This window comes from Phaseolus vulgaris, chromosome 2 (genome assembly GCF_000499845.2).
Source record: "Phaseolus vulgaris cultivar G19833 chromosome 2, P. vulgaris v2.0, whole genome shotgun sequence".
In the NCBI taxonomy this organism is placed as follows: Eukaryota; Viridiplantae; Streptophyta; class Magnoliopsida; order Fabales; family Fabaceae; genus Phaseolus; species Phaseolus vulgaris.
Window position 1 is genome coordinate 44264403 of NC_023758.2, and position 17696 is coordinate 44282098.

A 17696-nucleotide genomic window follows, 5' to 3' on the forward strand; every position below is an offset into this window, starting at 1 on the left:
AGTTTTCCTTATTAAAAATATCTATATTATTCTAACAATAGTTTTTCAATTATAGTATAGATTTGATTCATTACTATATTTTAACATTTAATAATTTTTTTTTATAAAACTGACATGCTAAGCATCAAATTTCATAATAATTTAACTATAAACTTTTTTGGTAAATTATAATCAGTCATAATATGTCAATCTAGTAAAGCAATTAAACAAATAATAAAAATGATTAAATAGTAATAATATATTAGGATGACTTACAAACTTAAATAAAAGTTCAGTAATATCGGATTATAAAGTCATTTAGGTGTTGTAAAATTTATAATTTTTATTTTTTTCAAAGATTTCATTTAGATAATTTTACTATTGTTGTTATATCTTGTGCATTTTAGAATTGTGTTATCTATAAACGTACTATGCACAAAATTTTGGTTTATTCCAGCAATTCGGGTAAAAGTTACGTGATCGTGCAATAATAAGCGTTAAAGAAACGATTATCCTAACAATTTTAACATTGCCTAATTTCCATTTCTGAAACTAAGACAGTAATATAGTGGACTAGTAATTCCTTCTGTCAGTTATTCTAAAATTTCCACTATTGCCTACATGGTCTCAGCCAATTGTGACATACATGTGTAACTGCGGTTTTCAATTTCCAAAAACAAGGATAATATCGTGTCACGTGACTCAAGAATTAATTGACTAGCTTCCTTTCAGAGTCATGGACCAAACATGTCATTGCTTCTCTAAGACTCTAACCAGTAATCTTGGAGTTCCTAACACTAACTATATCTTTTTACAAAAATTGAAAAATACAAAATGAAAGTAGGAGTACAAATCAGACGCAACAACTGTCATAACATGTGCCCAGGGAGTTTAATCTGTTTCGTTATAAGATCCAACTCAATGCTCTTCAGAATTCATGAAATTATCCAACACTATATCGAAGAATTCTTCGTATGTACAGTCTCCATCTGCAGTCTGCTACATCATAATTTCGGATTTTTTTCTATGCAGCAACATTCATCTCATCTTCTGTCTAGACTCTGTAACAAGATAACTGAAAAGGATTTAGTTGTCTTATTTATTCTTCTTGCCACCAGACAGAATGCGCTGGATTTGAAGCCCTCTGCTGAAAGCTTGATTGTATAGCAGTCTAGTTTGAAATTCTGAAACAAATGGGAACCAAGCCAGTATGGCCACTGGTGCAAATATAATCACTCCCAGCACGTATTCATACCCTCTTGATAACGCTTTTATAGCCCCCCACATTCCAATTCCCTTCACCAGGGGTTTACATGCTTGACTTATCTGCTCATATATAACACACCAGGAAAATCAGAAAGATGTAATTTTTCATTAGCAAGATAACAGTAAAAGAAATCACAGGGAAAGCTTCTCTAATAATGGCATGAACTAGGAAGGAAAAATTAATTTACTAGATTTTGAAATATAATAACAAAGAAATATTGCTCTTTTCCCTAAACTAGTAATTTCCTGTACATTAGAACTAAATTTATGGAACAAAGAAAGATAATTTAATTAAACCACCCTGGAGTAATGGCTGTTAAAAGCTCAAGTACCAAGAGAAACCGTAAGGGCCTAACATACTTTTCGGGTCAAATGTTTTGAGACCCAATTAAGGTCAAGTTGTATGTTCAATATCATCAAATGAAAGAAATATACATCAAAACAAGAGGAAATGACTACTAAAAGAAGTACCTGCATAAATGCCCAACCTGTCGGCATAAAGGCTAGGAGGCTCACAAAGATGTCACCAATTGTGAGACTCAGTAGGGTAAACATCAAGACGAGCATGACAATAATTCCAATAAACAGAAAAAATTTGAGGAGACGAAACATCAGTTGGAAATCTGCACTGAACGTCTTTCTACCCAAGGATACTATCTGCAGTTTCAGATGCAAAATTGCTACCAAGTAATTAATAGAATAATTATTAAGATCAAGCATAAGAAAATGATTTAACTCATAATGAACCGTCCGATGATTGAATACCGACCTTCAAGATGACTATGGCGACTGCTACCACTAGCCAGGACAGACCATAAACCTGAGAGAGAAAATGCATGTTAGAAAGTTATTATCTTATTCTTATATACACACCCGTGCCTTTTATTTATTTTTCTTTCTTGTTTAATCAGGGAGGGTGATACAGAAATAAATTCTCTTCTGACCAAGGAACTTCTTTATCTAAAACGTATATTAGAATATAGTATGGATAGATGTGTGCAGTTAAACCCTGAGAAGAAGATACAAAAATTTGATTTGAAAATGTGAAATATACTTAAATTGGTGAGCAAAATTACCGTGATGCTCTTATCAGACCTAGTCACATGTAGATGATACACAATCCCATACTGATAGACAAAGAAACGCAAGGCAAGAATGACCTCCCAAATCCTCCCCCATAGCCCAGTGTGTTGCAGATGCTCCTGTTCCTCATTCCACCATGATTCCCAGCTCTTGTTTGAAGGAACACCAAAACCACCTTGACTATTTACCCATTTTGTCCAATCATCCCAATCCTCAACTATCTTCTGCCACTCGAATCCCGATGGATTAAAAAGGAAAGGACTGAACAACCAAGAACACACTAAAAACCACATTGATAATGAGAGAAGGCCATATGCTATTGTATCAGCAGCTGCTGATCCATAAAGCCTATAACATATAAGCAGTATAGCTAGCTCCATCCCTTTTACAAAGTGACTCCTGGAATACATTCTATAATTTTCTGCAAACCTTTCATGACGAACAACAAAACCACGCCCAGTTGCTCGGTACTTTGCCCCACCATGCAAGAGAGTGCGCCCATAGTAGTGCATCTTAGTCCCTAGTGAGAAAGTGAAGAAAACGGGTGCTAGCTGCAGCTGCATTATTATGATCTCACTTAGAGCAGTTCTGAATCCTCTCTCGAGTCCAATTTCCATGACCATGGGAAGAGTCATCAGAATACCAATTTGAACAAGGGACTGGGAAGCCATTGCTGCCTTTAATGGATCATCTCCCTTCCTCCTGGCTAACTTCACTATAGCAGCCTCAAGTCCACTCACTGTCAGGTAAAATTTGCCATACAGGAAAGCATAAACCGTGAGGGCCACTATCTGTGAACAGCAGAAGAAAGCTTTAGTTCTAGATGCAGGACTAGTGATTAAGCACACAGGATAAAATTCAAAAGACAATTATATAGCTTCCATGTAGAAAATGCCAGATCATATTATCAGAAAATTTCCATATCCATTTGGATATTATTTTATGCGATCAGGCAAATTTTCATAACCCTTTTCCTGAATAAACCTTATTGCTTTCGATATAATAAAAAGATATTCAGTGTTTATTTTGCTTAATCCCAAAGCATTAAGCATTACCATTGAGCTGAAATAAAATCCAACAGTTGTAAAATAAAACGATAGCATTCGGAAAAAGTCAAATCGATGCCCCAGTCGGTAGATATCCCTGCTTAGTGTCTGCTCTCCATTACCACAGGCCACTTTTGCTTCAAAAAGAGAGATTTGATTGAGCCCTACATCTCTACCCTTTCCAACTTGGATGTATTCATGATGAGTAACATTTCCACGTCTTAGTGTTGAGTTGAATCCTGTAAAGGCAAAGGCATTAGTGTAGAGGTAGATATATCAAATCACTGCCAAAAACGATGAATCAACAATGTTACCAGCAAATATATCCTCGCTTAGGTTGATGCCACAAGAAGCCTTGCTGAATCCTCCACGGGTAAAATGGAAAATTCTATCAAAAACATCCGGATGCCCATAGTGGAATCGAACCCTACAAAATGAGAAAAATAATCCATCATGTCAGAAAATTTGTATTCTGTATTGTATGCATTGCAATCTTAAATTAAAATGCTGCCTTAATTAGCCACGTGTTTCTTGGGAGGTTCCTAATTTATGGAAGTCAACGGTATCATAAGAAACCAACAACAAACAAAAACTTACTTTAGCGTTCTTGCAAGAACTCTTTGGCCAATTGTGACAAAGCTAGTTTCTTGATTTGACATAAACCATGCCAAGGAAGAGACACTGTAACAAGTGATAAAATTAAGTAGTACAGGGTCTAAACACGGGAAAGGGTTAGCTCTAAGTAGAAAACAATTCATAACCTTCCAGTGAAAATATGCTCACGAACACCTAATATGGAGGGTGCGCGCACTCCATGATCCTCATTAAATTCTTCCAGAAGGTTACGCATTTTCAAAGCTTCTTCCAAGTAATTATCCTAGAAGAAATTTCAAATAAACCAATTTTAACAGGACTGACACCCATTGTCAAACTTGTTTGAGCTTTCACATTTTATAATCTTTTACCTGGTTCATATCGATAGTCTGAAGAGCTTCCCCTCTAGTAAAAATGATGGCATGGTTTTGGTTTTCTGGCTTTCCTTCTCCTAACTTTGCTGCTCCCGGAAGCTTTATTCGATATATTTCCTTCAGAGATGTACAAAAGCAATCCTTTCTAAGGTAACCACTACTAATTAACTACCTCTTCCCAGACATCAAATGCATTTACTTACTTGGTCAAGATTGTCCACAGCTTTGACCAATACAGAATAATAAACTTTTTGCACTTGTCCACCTTCTCTTTCTTCAAGTTCATCAATATATGCAACACGAAGTGAGGGATTGCTATAAATAAAGAACCAAATTAGATTCTTAATTACGCAAACTTGGGGAAATAAATGCCAAATATATGCTAATAAATTTAAATTTTATTTAACAAAAGAACATACTTAACCATCAAATTCAGGATATCCGTTGCACGGCGATCTCCACTACGCTTCTGATTCCCATAGTTCTGACAGGTAGCAACGTATGTGAATTTCATGTCAGCCATAGCCTCTAAACTGGCATATAAGGATCTCTGACTCTTTTTTTCTTCCTCAGATGGAACATCAATAGCTTTATAGCCGTCAAGTATCTCTGATCACAAGACAAAATAACGTGCAATCATATCAGCTGATAAATACTTTTGTTTTCTGCCGCCCATGGTTAATGTATGACAAGTATTTTTACTAGTTAGTATAGTAGCAAGGAAATGTTTGTTAAGAGTTGAAGGTATGTATGAATAAGAAAATACTAGCCCAATGTTAGAAAAAACTGAATCGCAAAAAATCCCACAAAAGGACTTAATCTTACCTTTTTCAGAAGCCATATCAAGAAATGCCTGGAGCTTTATTGCCCGCCTGTAGTACATCATTCCCCTAACTACATTACAAGAGGAAATAAATCAGTCTACCTGATCCAGCCTAAGGCGAGGGGAAAGGGAGTCGGCATATACCTGTCCTACAAAGAGTTTGTCCTCTTAATGAGGCCCAGTGACGTAACTGTAATATATTCTCATCTTTCTCCCATATCTCGCTATCTTTCTTACATTCAAGTCGCTCCAAGAAGTTATTCCATTCCTCTGGCAACATTACTAAATTTTAGTCAGTCCGTTCTCTACTATCAATATACAATTAAGTTATATTGTGAGCTCTTACTAACCAGGGAAGATCTTCTGAAGGTAATATATGATTGACACGCCATCTTCATTCTCAAACTCAATGTCATTCTTAGAGTATACAGTCTCTTCACTGTAGTATGGAGTTAGGACACTGAAATAAGAGACAAAAAAGGCTATTATATAGACGGACAGGACATCTTCAAAATGCATCACATTTTGAATTTTATGAAAAAAAAATTTGTTCACAAAAAATCTTTAATAACTAAAAAAGGTGTATTTTGCGTCTACTGTATAAGATAGTAATCCTACAATAGTTGAAGTTATCAGATTCTAAAGAAAACATCGTATAACACTGGCACTGATGATATAAGATAGTAATCCTTCAATAGTTTAAGTTATCACATTCTAAAGAAAACATCGTATAACACTGACACTGATGATACGGTCTCTGTTCTATTGGCTGTTGACATTTAATTTACAAAGTTTATTTTGCAAAATAAAAACATGATATTCCTGCAGTTTATAATCTCTGTATCTTCGTGGAAATGTAATTAAGGAATCTGTACCAGACCTGAATGAGAGCATTTTACGCACTCGAGGAGCACGTGGCATATCCATGAACAGTGAATTGCTAAAGAATGCAACCCTTCTTCGTACTTCGGTGTTTGTTGGAACTTCAACGGCAGATTCCTTCACAGTCAAGAGTAGATAAAGACGTCTTATCTGAAACAACCACAGTGATTCATTGGTTTCAGAAGCCTCTGGATCATTGAATAATTAAACTAAAAAATAAATAAAGAATTAAAATCGAAGTTATATTACTAAGTACCTGTTCCTCCCATTGCGCTGTAACCACAGGCGGGAAAAGTATAGCGGGTTTTCCCTCTGTACCAGCAAAAATTTGTTGTCCAGTGTCCTTGCTACTTTGATTAAGTTCTGCCAATTCACTGATGAACATCAAACGTACCAAATCAGGTTTTATATTTTTCAATGAGTATATATTAATATATTCCAAAATTACTGCCTTCAAGTTAAACCTGATTTCATTCACCATCATATCGGTGACCACTTCCAACATGTCTTGCAGCAAGACCACCACAGTACCCCGCTGGGATCGATCTCCCATTTTCTATGACAAGAAATCAGTGAGTGAGTTTCCTAATATAATGTTTTAAGTACCTCATAAATTTTGATACTTTTAATTGAATCTCTACTAAAAATATTTGTTATATTGAGTGCCTAATACATTTTTTATTGTTGTATTACTGTCCACAGGATGACATAGTCATTACTTCCGCCTTCCCGTTTTGAACTCACCTATCAACTTGTTTCATTCTCTCCAATCTCCTCCAATTCACCGGTCAACTCACTTTAGAAGAAGCAATTTGACTAACGGGGTTGAAAGAAATTGAAGAGGGAAGTAATGAACTAATTGGTAAGTTGGAGATAGGAAGACGGAACTAGCAGTCACACTATCTCGTTAATGGCAAAAGTCAAATAGGAGGATATATAAACAAAAGTAAAAAAAATTATTTTACCAAATTTATAAGTTACTTAATCAAGCCTATGTTTAAAGACAATACAACATTCAAGAATATGAACTACAGATATTTAGTTTTGTTTTGAATGACTCACCAAGATTTCCACAAGTTGCACGTACTTATTACAGAGGGAAGGTAAATAGCCCATACGGAAATTTGTAAGAAGAGTATTCTTTGAGATGTTGCTCTCAACTTCTTTAATGATGATGGAAATTATTCTGGTTCGTCACAATTGATTCAGAAATACTGATAAGAATTTAATTAAATTAAATTCATAGCTTCGATAGTTCAATTATATGCGCTGCTTAAGAAAACAGCAAACAGCTGATAAGAAATTCGTCTGTACTTCAATATGAAATTATGAATTAATGTGCTAAAATTAATATTGATTAGGCAAAAGTTAGTAGCTAAATGCTCCTTTGTTCATTTATTTACATAGTGTTGTCAAGTAGCTCATAAATAGATCTAAAATCTTCTAGATTAAAAAAAACGAAAAAATAAAAACATCTAAGAGTAATAGCTATTCATGAAATTCTATAGAACTGATAGACTGCAAGAACAATTTTGAAGTCTTTGTACAAAAACATATCTAAGCAGGATAGAAGATTAATGAAATTGAGTCTAGTCTGTACCACTAAAAAGGAAGTTAATCCATTAATCTTGAATGGCATTTCAGGCATGAAGTATAAACTGAATTCAAACGCAACAACACAAGATGTCAAAAGGATACCTTTTTTCAGTTTCCCCTATCACTAATTCATGTAGAAAATGTTTAAAGGATTCGTAGCATTCAATCACAGAACATTTCATATATTCATCTGCACATATGCGCTTCCAAAGGTCAGAGTCCTTCCCTCGAAACTGAGTTGCCATATCCAGTGCTACAGTAATCTGTAAAGTTATACATTGTCAATCACAGAAACTGGTAATAAACATATGAATATTGAATCATATTAACCTACCTTGCCTGCAAGCAAAAATGGTGGCCACTGAATTATTTTCAGAGAATGACCCAATGAGTAAGGAACTAGCAAAAGATCCATCTCCCTGGAGTCATGCAAATATAGTTTAGTCCTAAATAGGTGATGGGCAGAAAAATCAAAAGAGGAAAGAGGAAACATAGAATCTAGGATAGAGAGCAAGATTGACTCTGAGGTCCTTTCCTATCACTTATGAGATCTTCCTCGCGGAAACAACAAATAATCTCATTCCATAATTGGGCAAATTTGGCAGCTTCAGTTCTTTTGTTTGCAGAAATCTATACAAGCATGGAAACTAGAGTGAAGTTGAATTAATGCAATATATTTAATGTACTTGGAAATGAAAATGTGCTAGCAACCTCAGCGAATTTCTTTGAGAAAGAGAATCTCGCGTTTCGTTTCGTATCAGAAGGAACCAAGCATGTATTGAATGCACCAGGCAACGACAGAAACCGGGATCTTAGCATGCGCAGAGTGTGTATCTGTGGAATCAAATTAATAACATTAGTAGATTGTGAAAAGATGATGGACTACTTTCTAAATCCACAGAAGTAATCCAACCCCAAGTTCACCCTTCAAATGAAAAAGAAAATCTGATTTAGTTACAAATTGAAGACTTCATAATTTCATAGAAGGGATAGTAACACATTATTTCAGACACTTTAATAAATGACGATCCAGCACTTTGCATCCAAAAGGATCCTATAAATTTCTTAACTTGATTAAATAGGTTGAGTTTCCCTAGGCTATGTGCGTCTGTTTTACAAAAAATTAGAGAGATGATAAGAAAATGGATGGCAAGTTCTTTTTGGACATGACTAGCTAAAAATCAAATAAAAATTATGATGACCTCGCCTAGACGATCAAAGGCTCCAACAGCACCTCCGTACAAAGTTGAGAAGATTGCATACCAAATTTGAGTGTCCATGAAATAAACCTGAATTGAATAAGTAAATAATGGGATGTGAATACACTGAAATGACTGTCCAAGAGAAAACAATCATATATGTAAACATAACAAGGATATATAATATACACACCAAAATTACAGGAGCCCAGAGTGCAATTACTGCACCATAGTTATTTCGAGCTGCATAGACTTGAAAATATTAGATCAATAAAAGCAAACAGCAACGTAATGTAGCCATGAAAGGAGAAGACACTACCGTTGGGAAAAAATTCATGCCATTCAAAATCGACGTGCTGAATGCTCATTATCTCCCTTGTTGGTCTAACTAGAGGTTTAATCTGAAGATAGATACAACAGTTACAAAGATGCTCAATAAAAGATAGATAGCTTGTTAGATAGAAACTACTAACAAAAGATATTTTACCTGGACAAAAAAACTGAATAAAAATTTGCAAGTCAAAAGCAACAACCAGAATATAGTGTACCTGAAAGTCAAGAAAGAATTTAGATGATGGGAGTATTTTCAAACGATAGACGAACGAACAAAGACATATATTATTAACATAGTGCTGTGTGAATCATACTTCAGAAGAGCATATTGACTTTCATGCATTCCTCTTCCAACATAGATGCTTGGCTGCATGGGGACAAATGATCATTTAAAAAATGGACAAATATTACACAAAGAATGCAAATTATTGATATAAGTTCACAAAACAGCACTATTTGACTACATCCGTACAACTCCGAATTTTTGGGGGGGGGGGGTTAACGTCCATAAAATGTTAGCCTTACGAATGTACAAAATAATGGTCATTTATAAAATAGTCAATCTATGGGCAAATTGTGCCCTAAGAGTATAAAATTTCAAACTTTAACATTGTATCCAGACACCACAAGACACTGTAACAGAAAAATATATCGTATATATTCTTTTTCAAAATTAATGGCAACTCATTAAGTAAGCTTGTTGCCACCAAAAGATAGTTGAACCCAAGCAAGAAAATCATGATAAGGCAAAGTAAACTATCAAACTATAAAAGTTTAATGTCTTAATTGTCTCTGTGGGTGTAGAATGAATAAAACAAGAGATGAATTGGATCCGGTGTAAGCCAAAGGTAGAAGAAAATCATGATTAAACTATCAAACTATGAAAGTTTAGTGTTTTACTTGTCTCTGTGGGTGTAGAATGTATAAAAGAAGAGATGGATTGGATCCGGTGTAAGCTAAAGTCAATGTTACAACACGGAGTATCTTTTTATTGAATAAGTTTTTGACAGAATCAATTATTATATAGAAAGTTCTTGTAGCCGCCTTAGTTGTGCATACCCTTATCCCGCTTTAATTGTGACCTCTTTGGAGTTGTCTTAATTGTAACCCCAAGGATAGTGTTCAGCTCCACATTAAGTAGTGACTAAAGATACCACTAAAATAGAGCTCACAAAACGTGGACAATTCTCACCTTACAAAATTCTAATATATTATCAAATTTTATCTTAGATCCACTGTTACGCCACTTGTACTGCCATGCTCTGGACTACAAGACCCTAGATGTGAGATCGAGTGTTGGAAAGTTGTCTTTGTTGTTGTCACTATTGGCTCGTGTAAGTTGCAGCCTCTTTGGGAGTTGCCTTATTAGTATTCTCGAGGACCAACAGTATTTACTCTCACATAAACTAGAAATATGGCTTACGTAGAACTTACAAAGTTTAGACACTTCTTTGTGGAGTAAGATAGGCCAAATTCAAAGAGATATGATTATTCTTTGTTTAAAATCTGACAAATAATTAACGTCATGGATAGTTACAAATTCAACTATAGGGTACATAAAATTACATTTTATTGAAAGCAAGTGCATTTTATAGTCAAATATCTCATAGAATAAAATAATAACAAAAAGTCGAGAAAAAAAAACTACTTAATGGGACTCCTAACATTGTATGCAACATTTTCATTCTATGAGGGCTTCACTCACCATATTATTATTTAGACACACCTTAATTCAGCCTATAGGTGACCCTTTCATAGCCCAACTCTCAATGAAGACACCAATTACCAAGACTCAAGCATAAGAAGAGAGTCCAACCAAAAAGACTAGTCCACTAGATGGGAGAACCTCAAGGCTTAAAGTACCACATCAAATAGTTCATTATACCCAATGCGAGACTCCTAGAAAATTGTGTTAGATGTATGTATGTAGTTTGCCTAAAAACTACAGGTTTTAGCTATATCGTCTTCAGCTTTCAACTCACATATATTAGTCATATCAATTTAAACCGAATTAACCAAAACAAATGTTCCCTAAAACTTGAATTACTTTCAGAATAAACAATACCAACAGAGTCATTTAGTTCAAAACCATGAAGTGAAATACTTAATATGCAAGTTAATAAGTGACGTGAGTACCTGAGACCACCACAAGAAGAATCTAACTATGTGCCAGTCTGAGTTTTCAATCCAACGCCTTAACATTGGGAAAAGAAACAGAATAGCGGCCAGTAAATTTGGAAGCAAATATAATACAACAGCCATTATGTAAAATGGTGGAATGCCTTTTATTTGTTTGAAAAAGGAAAGCAACTGCTTCAGACCCGCAGGTGCACCCTTGAAGGAATTAACATAGAAGAGTGGGAGAATTATAACCCAAAAAAGACTGACAAAGACTTTAAGAATATTTCTTAGCACATCAGTGAATTTCCATCGATGATAGCCTGGAAAGTTCAGGATCAGGTCCAAGATACCTAAATAATATAAAGAGGGAAAAAATGATAGTAAATTTCTATAACCAAGGAAGAAGATAAAAGGACAGTCGGAAAAGGGATGAAAATATTACAAAACTCGGATCTACTTCAATACTTAAAACCGAAGGATAAATGGTGTAGAAAATAACACACTTTCGTCTTTTTTTATAAAGAATCATTATTAACAGCAGTATTATAGAAATTCGGTAAATGAATTAGAGAAAAGAATGGTTAAATAAGCATCAAACTTGATGAAAACAATTTGTAAAATAAATCTAAAAAGAGTGAAGGTAAACTTGGTAGATTGAATATGCAAAAAACAACTCTTGCACCTGACTTGCCTTACAGGGAAATAGAGGCCAAGCATCATTTATTTAATGAGGAACTACTAGTCATACCAAAAATTAAAATAACATATATAATTCATCACTATCTTGTTTCTGATATGACTTATGTAGTTTGTATTGCCCGTGACATTTTCATGCAATTTTCAACAAATGATATGCCAATCTCTTGAACAAATAGGAAAAAATCAAAAACCATCAATATATGATCTTGCTACTAGTGATCCTGATGGTAGAGTAGAGAGTGATAGGTTACATTACAGAGAGCAACTTAAGTTGACATATCATACCTTGAAGTAAGCGCAGAATGGATGCTGAGATGAATATGCTAGAGAGATTGTATAAACTATCCCTCTGAATTATATTCGTCAGTGAAATCCCTTCCCAAGCAATAATGAGCATCACCTGTAATGGAAATGTTCAAGCCCATAACCACAAAGAAGGGGTGAACTACAGGCATTAGTATTTTCATTGCTTGAAATAAATACCTGCAAACCCAGTATAAAAAATGTCCACATGCGATCAAAGCTGCGGAAGAGGTGCCAGAATGATCGTGTCTCTACAAAATTTGATTTGCCAATTTTTCCAACTCTTTTTGGAGCACCCTTTTTTCCCTGGTAAGAAATTTATATAAATACTGAAGATAATTAAATTACGATCATGCCAGTAGCTTCTTTCGAAGTAGATACCTGTCCCAAATCAGTAGTTGATTTAAAGAATTCACCATCATTACGCATGGGCCATCCAAGAGAAAAGCAATCAGATGACCTGCCACAAAAAAGTAGATATTGTAAATTAATAATCAAGCAAAAGAACAAAGTAAAATTTAGTAATAAGATTCTAAAGAAAAATCACCAGAAATACTCATTTAGGTCATCGTAGTTGCACCATGTTGAGTGTGGAGCTTGTCCATGTCGGCTCTTCTTGGCTTCCTAGATTAATCAACATGATTAATAACTACACAAATCATTGTACAGAGATCATATCATACCTGAAGTATTATGATGATGTCATGAGAGACAAAATCTTACCTTTTCAATTACTCGGTACAAAGGAGTTATAACCTTGCACAGGAATGCCTCGTCATCACTACCATAGGAAGGCTTGATATTTTCACCAGTAACAATGCTTACATTTCCAGCCAACAAACCGTGGAGTTCATATGCCATCTGAGGTTATAGTTGGCCATTATTAGATAGGCAAAAGTTAGTAATAAATTAAAAAAGATAAGAGGATAAAACAACTACATTTGAAAAGGCATTATACCACGAAATATTATGGAACGCAAGGAAAGTATACTCACGTTGTGAAATATGTAGCATAGACACTCAGGCATGAAACGAACATTGGATGCTTCACCCCAGATAAGAAGATACAACCCCATATAAAGCAACTTCCGCTGCTGTGTCTCTTGCTGACCTTGAGGAAGTCTGTGTGAAAAAACACCATAAGCACTTTTTGAGCAAAATTTTTGAATTTTATCACTGATGCTCATATTGTTATATCTCACCGTAAACTGTGTTTTCGTCCAAGGAATTTGCACCACATTTTGTAATTCTTAAAAAGGGTTTTCATCACTGAATCTACAGCACGATCATCCAGCTGATTTGATAAAATCAAAAGGAAAACAAATGAAAAAAATAAATCTAACTTCTGGCCAAAAGCAAAGTAGACTACTCTGAGAGACAGCTATTGATAAAAAAAAGGATTATGTATATTGGCAATAGTTCTCTTGATTATAGATTATCTTGATTTAGTCCATCACGTTTTGCCTAAATAGAAAAAGTGAGAGACAGATACGTGCCAGGTTAAACGGCTCAGGTTTAGGATGTAGCCTTATATGAGTGTTAGCAAGAAGCAAAATCATATGCTCCCTCTGATTCCTGACATTATCCCTCTGTGTCCAAATCAAACACATTAAAAATTTACTGAGGTCAAACAACAACCTAGTCAATCACAAATCTTCTCATTCTGTTGACGATCAACATACATACCTGAAAACCAAATATGGCTTTAAGCCAATCAAGCAAGTCTAAATCTTCAGTTTTCTGCCTCTGTAGCTCAAACGAATTAGGCCAGCTCAAGCCACGAGTATTCCAAAGTGCAGTAACAGAAGCCTTAATCTAGCGAGAAAGAAAGCCAAAAAAACTCAGTGCAATATCAAATAAAACACAAATACTCCATATCAACAACTTGAGGCACAAAACCTCTTCAAATTGCATTATTGGCACGGAAGCACCAGCAACATCCAGTGGAAGAATATTATAAGGCGTATAAATCTCCGTCTTCTCCTGGACATCCCTTGCTGCTGCCATAATCTGCACATACAAATTGAATATTGATAAGGGGAACACAGCAAAATAAAACACCTGTTGTCACAACAGAAGAGAGTAGAACATTAAGGGTAATGTGAACCGAGACTAACCTCAGGAGCAACTTCTTCCACCTTCTCAGTCTTATTGACTGCACAGAGCACTTCAAATAGAACCCCAGCAGTCTGGTAAGCTTTGCTGAGTTGAGCTCTGCAAGTGAATTCCAATTTCAAGGTTAGAGATGGAACTCTTCTTTGCAGTGTCAAACTTCATACATAACTAGCATGTATTTGATTACCTGTCTGCCTGCTCCGCCTGATCGAGAGTTCGGACATAATGTTCGTAGTATTGCTGATAATAGGACTGAATTTCTCTTGCATCTGTCTTCTTAACCCGAGAAGCAAGACTGGTTGGATTGTCCTATTCCACAATAAAGTTAACTAAGTTAATAAAAATAATAAGAAAAAAATGGGAAAAAATTATCATTATGTTACAATTCACTGAATAAATTATTAGAATGACAAATGCTAAAAAAATTATAATATCATGTATTTGGGGAGTGTGGTTTTTATTTTATTTTTTATTAAAGTTGTATTTGATAACTACGATTCTTAATTATTTTTAACTTTTTATTAAAAAAAAAAACTTATATGACGAACTTGTATACACTAAACATGATTTTTATGTGGTAAAAAAATTATAATTATGCTTATAATGAAATCATGTTTTTTAATCATGACTTATTTAAATTTATAATTTTTTAACAATTTAGTTATTCTAGTAATTTTTCAAGAAATTACATTAGAGTGATAAATTTTCCAAAAAATTATGTGCACAAACTTTTTTAGACTTTGACCTTGTTTTTGTTATATTCTCTTTGAAATATTGTGTGTGTTTATTTGTACTTATCATTTAAAAAAGTGTTTATTTATTAACTATTTATTTTGTAACTACTTTATATTAAAAAAATATTTTCTTAGAAATATGTTTTTTTTAATTTTTTATAATAATTTATAATTTTGTGAAAATATCTTTTTAATGATATCTTTAATATCTAATAATTCATTCATTCAATTTTCGGTTTTAAAAAAATATTTATAATCATTCATTCATTCTAGATTTTTTATAATTTTATCACTTTCTATTTCATTTTGAGTAAATATTATATTTTAAAATAAAATAAGAAAGGTAAGTCACATAAGATGAATACCAGTTTTTCAAAATATAAAAAAATGATGAATATCTATTTTTAAGAATTGGAGAAGTTGTGAATATTATTTTATAAAAACATAAAAAAAAATATTTAATCTTTTAATAGTCAAATTTTAAAAGTTCCTTAAATATTTAATTATTTTACAAGTATTTATTTTAAGTTTAATCATTCTCGGCATGGAATGTAACCATTTGCCATATCAATTTCTTGAATATTTTGTAATAAATTTCTGATATATATTAGTTTATTATGATTCAATATATCTTTGTAAAAAAATACATCGTATGTACATATGTTAGTTTTATTATATGATAAAAAAAATTACACTTACTCATATTTATTTTGTAACTTTTCTAAAAAAATATAATTAATGAAATGTAAGCATAATATAGTAAAACAATTATGATTACAATTTGTGAAATTATATATAGTTGTATGGATCTTATAAACCCTCTCTTATACTATATATTTACTTTTTAACTCTCTTTTTTTCTCAGAAAACTATAATATAATGCAATGTCATAATATAATACACTGTAAAAAAATCTCTGAACATTGTATAAGTAAACATTGCATTCATGCAGAACAGACTGGGCAGATTTTATAAACTTTCTAAAAGATAACATTTTCTTACCTTTTCCAACCGCTGTAGCAACACGGTCTTAAACTGCCTAACGCCACGCCCGCTGGAACTCTGGTCCAGCCTATGCGCTTTCTCAAAGGCATAGAACCGACCTGAACATATTTATACATGGTTTAATTTCGCAACAAAATAATTAACAATTAATTATGCTGACAACAATAATAATCACAAAGTCATGGTTGATTATTCATTCATACAGAGATAAGCAACCCTGGGACGGTCGCTCTGTATCTCATTGGCGACTCTGAGAATTGGCGAGATGGAGGCGAGTGAGGAGGGCACTACTTCGTTGTCGAATACCTCCATAGAAACTGTCGTGGTTGCGGCACTTCTTGATGGACGCCGATTCAGTGTATGATCCATACTCGTCGTCATTGTTTCTCTCCACCACCTATATATATACACGCATTTCACATCTCATTCGTTGATCAGAACATTATTTAACATTTTCGATACAATTCCATGTACAAAATATTTTACACATTCAGATTTACTTTCATGAATAAACAATAATAACGGTGAGATACTGTTCGTACCTGTTCCGTAAAGCGGAAAATTAAAGAATCGAAATATTGGATCTCAGATGACGGTGGTGTAGGGCGCTGCATCAATGAGCATTGTGAATAGAAGGAATGGAGAAGTGAGAGAAGCAGAAATCAAAGTGAAGATTGAAAGAAAAAAATGAGAATGAAGAATTTGGAAATATATGGTAAGATAATGTGGGAGTGAGAATGACTGGAAGAACACAGTTTCCGCGTGCGAAGGGTGAGAGAAGGGAAGAGAAAGTGATGAGAGAGATACTGAGAAAAGATAAGGAAAGAGAATGGAATTTCAATGGAAGTCCGTTTTCCTCTTTTCTATTCCTAACTAACCAATTCACCAACCCTGCTATCTGGCGCGGAATTTCTCCCTGCACAACAAATTATTATATGCCAATGTGCTACTTTCAAATTCTTCTCATTTTCACACTTGTTTGGTTTGGATTGAAACATTTGCACGGATGGTCTCTTAACGCTTGATGCAATCAAATTATTATAATTATTTTATTTTATTTCTAAAAATCAATTATTAAAACTTAATTTCGTGAAATAAAAGTTATGAAAATCATATACATGACTTCAAACTATATAATATATATTTTGTATCTTCCTATTAAACTTATATTTATATTTAGTGAGTCAGGATTTATTATTATTATTATAAATGTTTTTGTTTTGCATTAAAATTGTATTTCATCTACATGAATTCAATTAAATCATAAAATCAATACTAATTAAAGTTAAAATCTTGTTAACAAAACTTATCCATACTGTAATTAAAATATTTTTTTATCCATTTTGATAATGACAATAGTGAATTGCACCATTTTGATGAAAAATATAAATTCATTGTATTGTGAAATTTGATATATACGAATATATATTATTAAGATAATATTTTGGAATTTAATAATTAACCTGATTAACTTTACACTATTTTTTTCATTAAAATATATACTATATATATTTGTATACAGTGATTTCAATCTTATTTGTTAT

The 17696-nt window shown here is 33.5% G+C and overlaps 1 protein-coding gene and 1 non-coding gene across 2 annotated transcripts; both read right to left on the reverse strand.

Moving 5' to 3' along the window:
- Window positions 1–562: 562 nt before the first annotated feature.
- Window positions 563–16827, reverse strand: LOC137812481 (callose synthase 5-like). The gene is given in 43 exon segments (XM_068614468.1): window positions 563–1305; window positions 1717–1902; window positions 2015–2065; window positions 2322–3119; window positions 3384–3613; window positions 3689–3801; window positions 3972–4055; window positions 4136–4251; window positions 4340–4459; window positions 4546–4657; window positions 4762–4951; window positions 5168–5236; window positions 5310–5435; window positions 5516–5625; window positions 6046–6197; window positions 6304–6421; window positions 6512–6603; window positions 7110–7233; window positions 7746–7906; window positions 7978–8069; window positions 8126–8273; window positions 8355–8477; window positions 8846–8932; window positions 9036–9085; window positions 9162–9243; window positions 9330–9390; window positions 9490–9542; window positions 11312–11646; window positions 12281–12395; window positions 12479–12604; window positions 12680–12758; window positions 12846–12922; window positions 13022–13159; window positions 13294–13420; window positions 13501–13592; window positions 13795–13887; window positions 13985–14113; window positions 14198–14308; window positions 14416–14512; window positions 14601–14722; window positions 16150–16250; window positions 16356–16549; window positions 16695–16827. Coding segments are annotated over 42 exon segments (5799 nt in total). The 5' UTR covers window positions 16534–16549; window positions 16695–16827; the 3' UTR covers window positions 563–1074.
- LOC137813109 (small nucleolar RNA J33) lies at window positions 5159–5239 on the reverse strand. The gene has a single exon (XR_011081347.1). It is a non-coding gene; the product is annotated as a small nucleolar RNA J33 (small nucleolar RNA).
- Window positions 16828–17696: the final 869 nt, after the last annotated feature.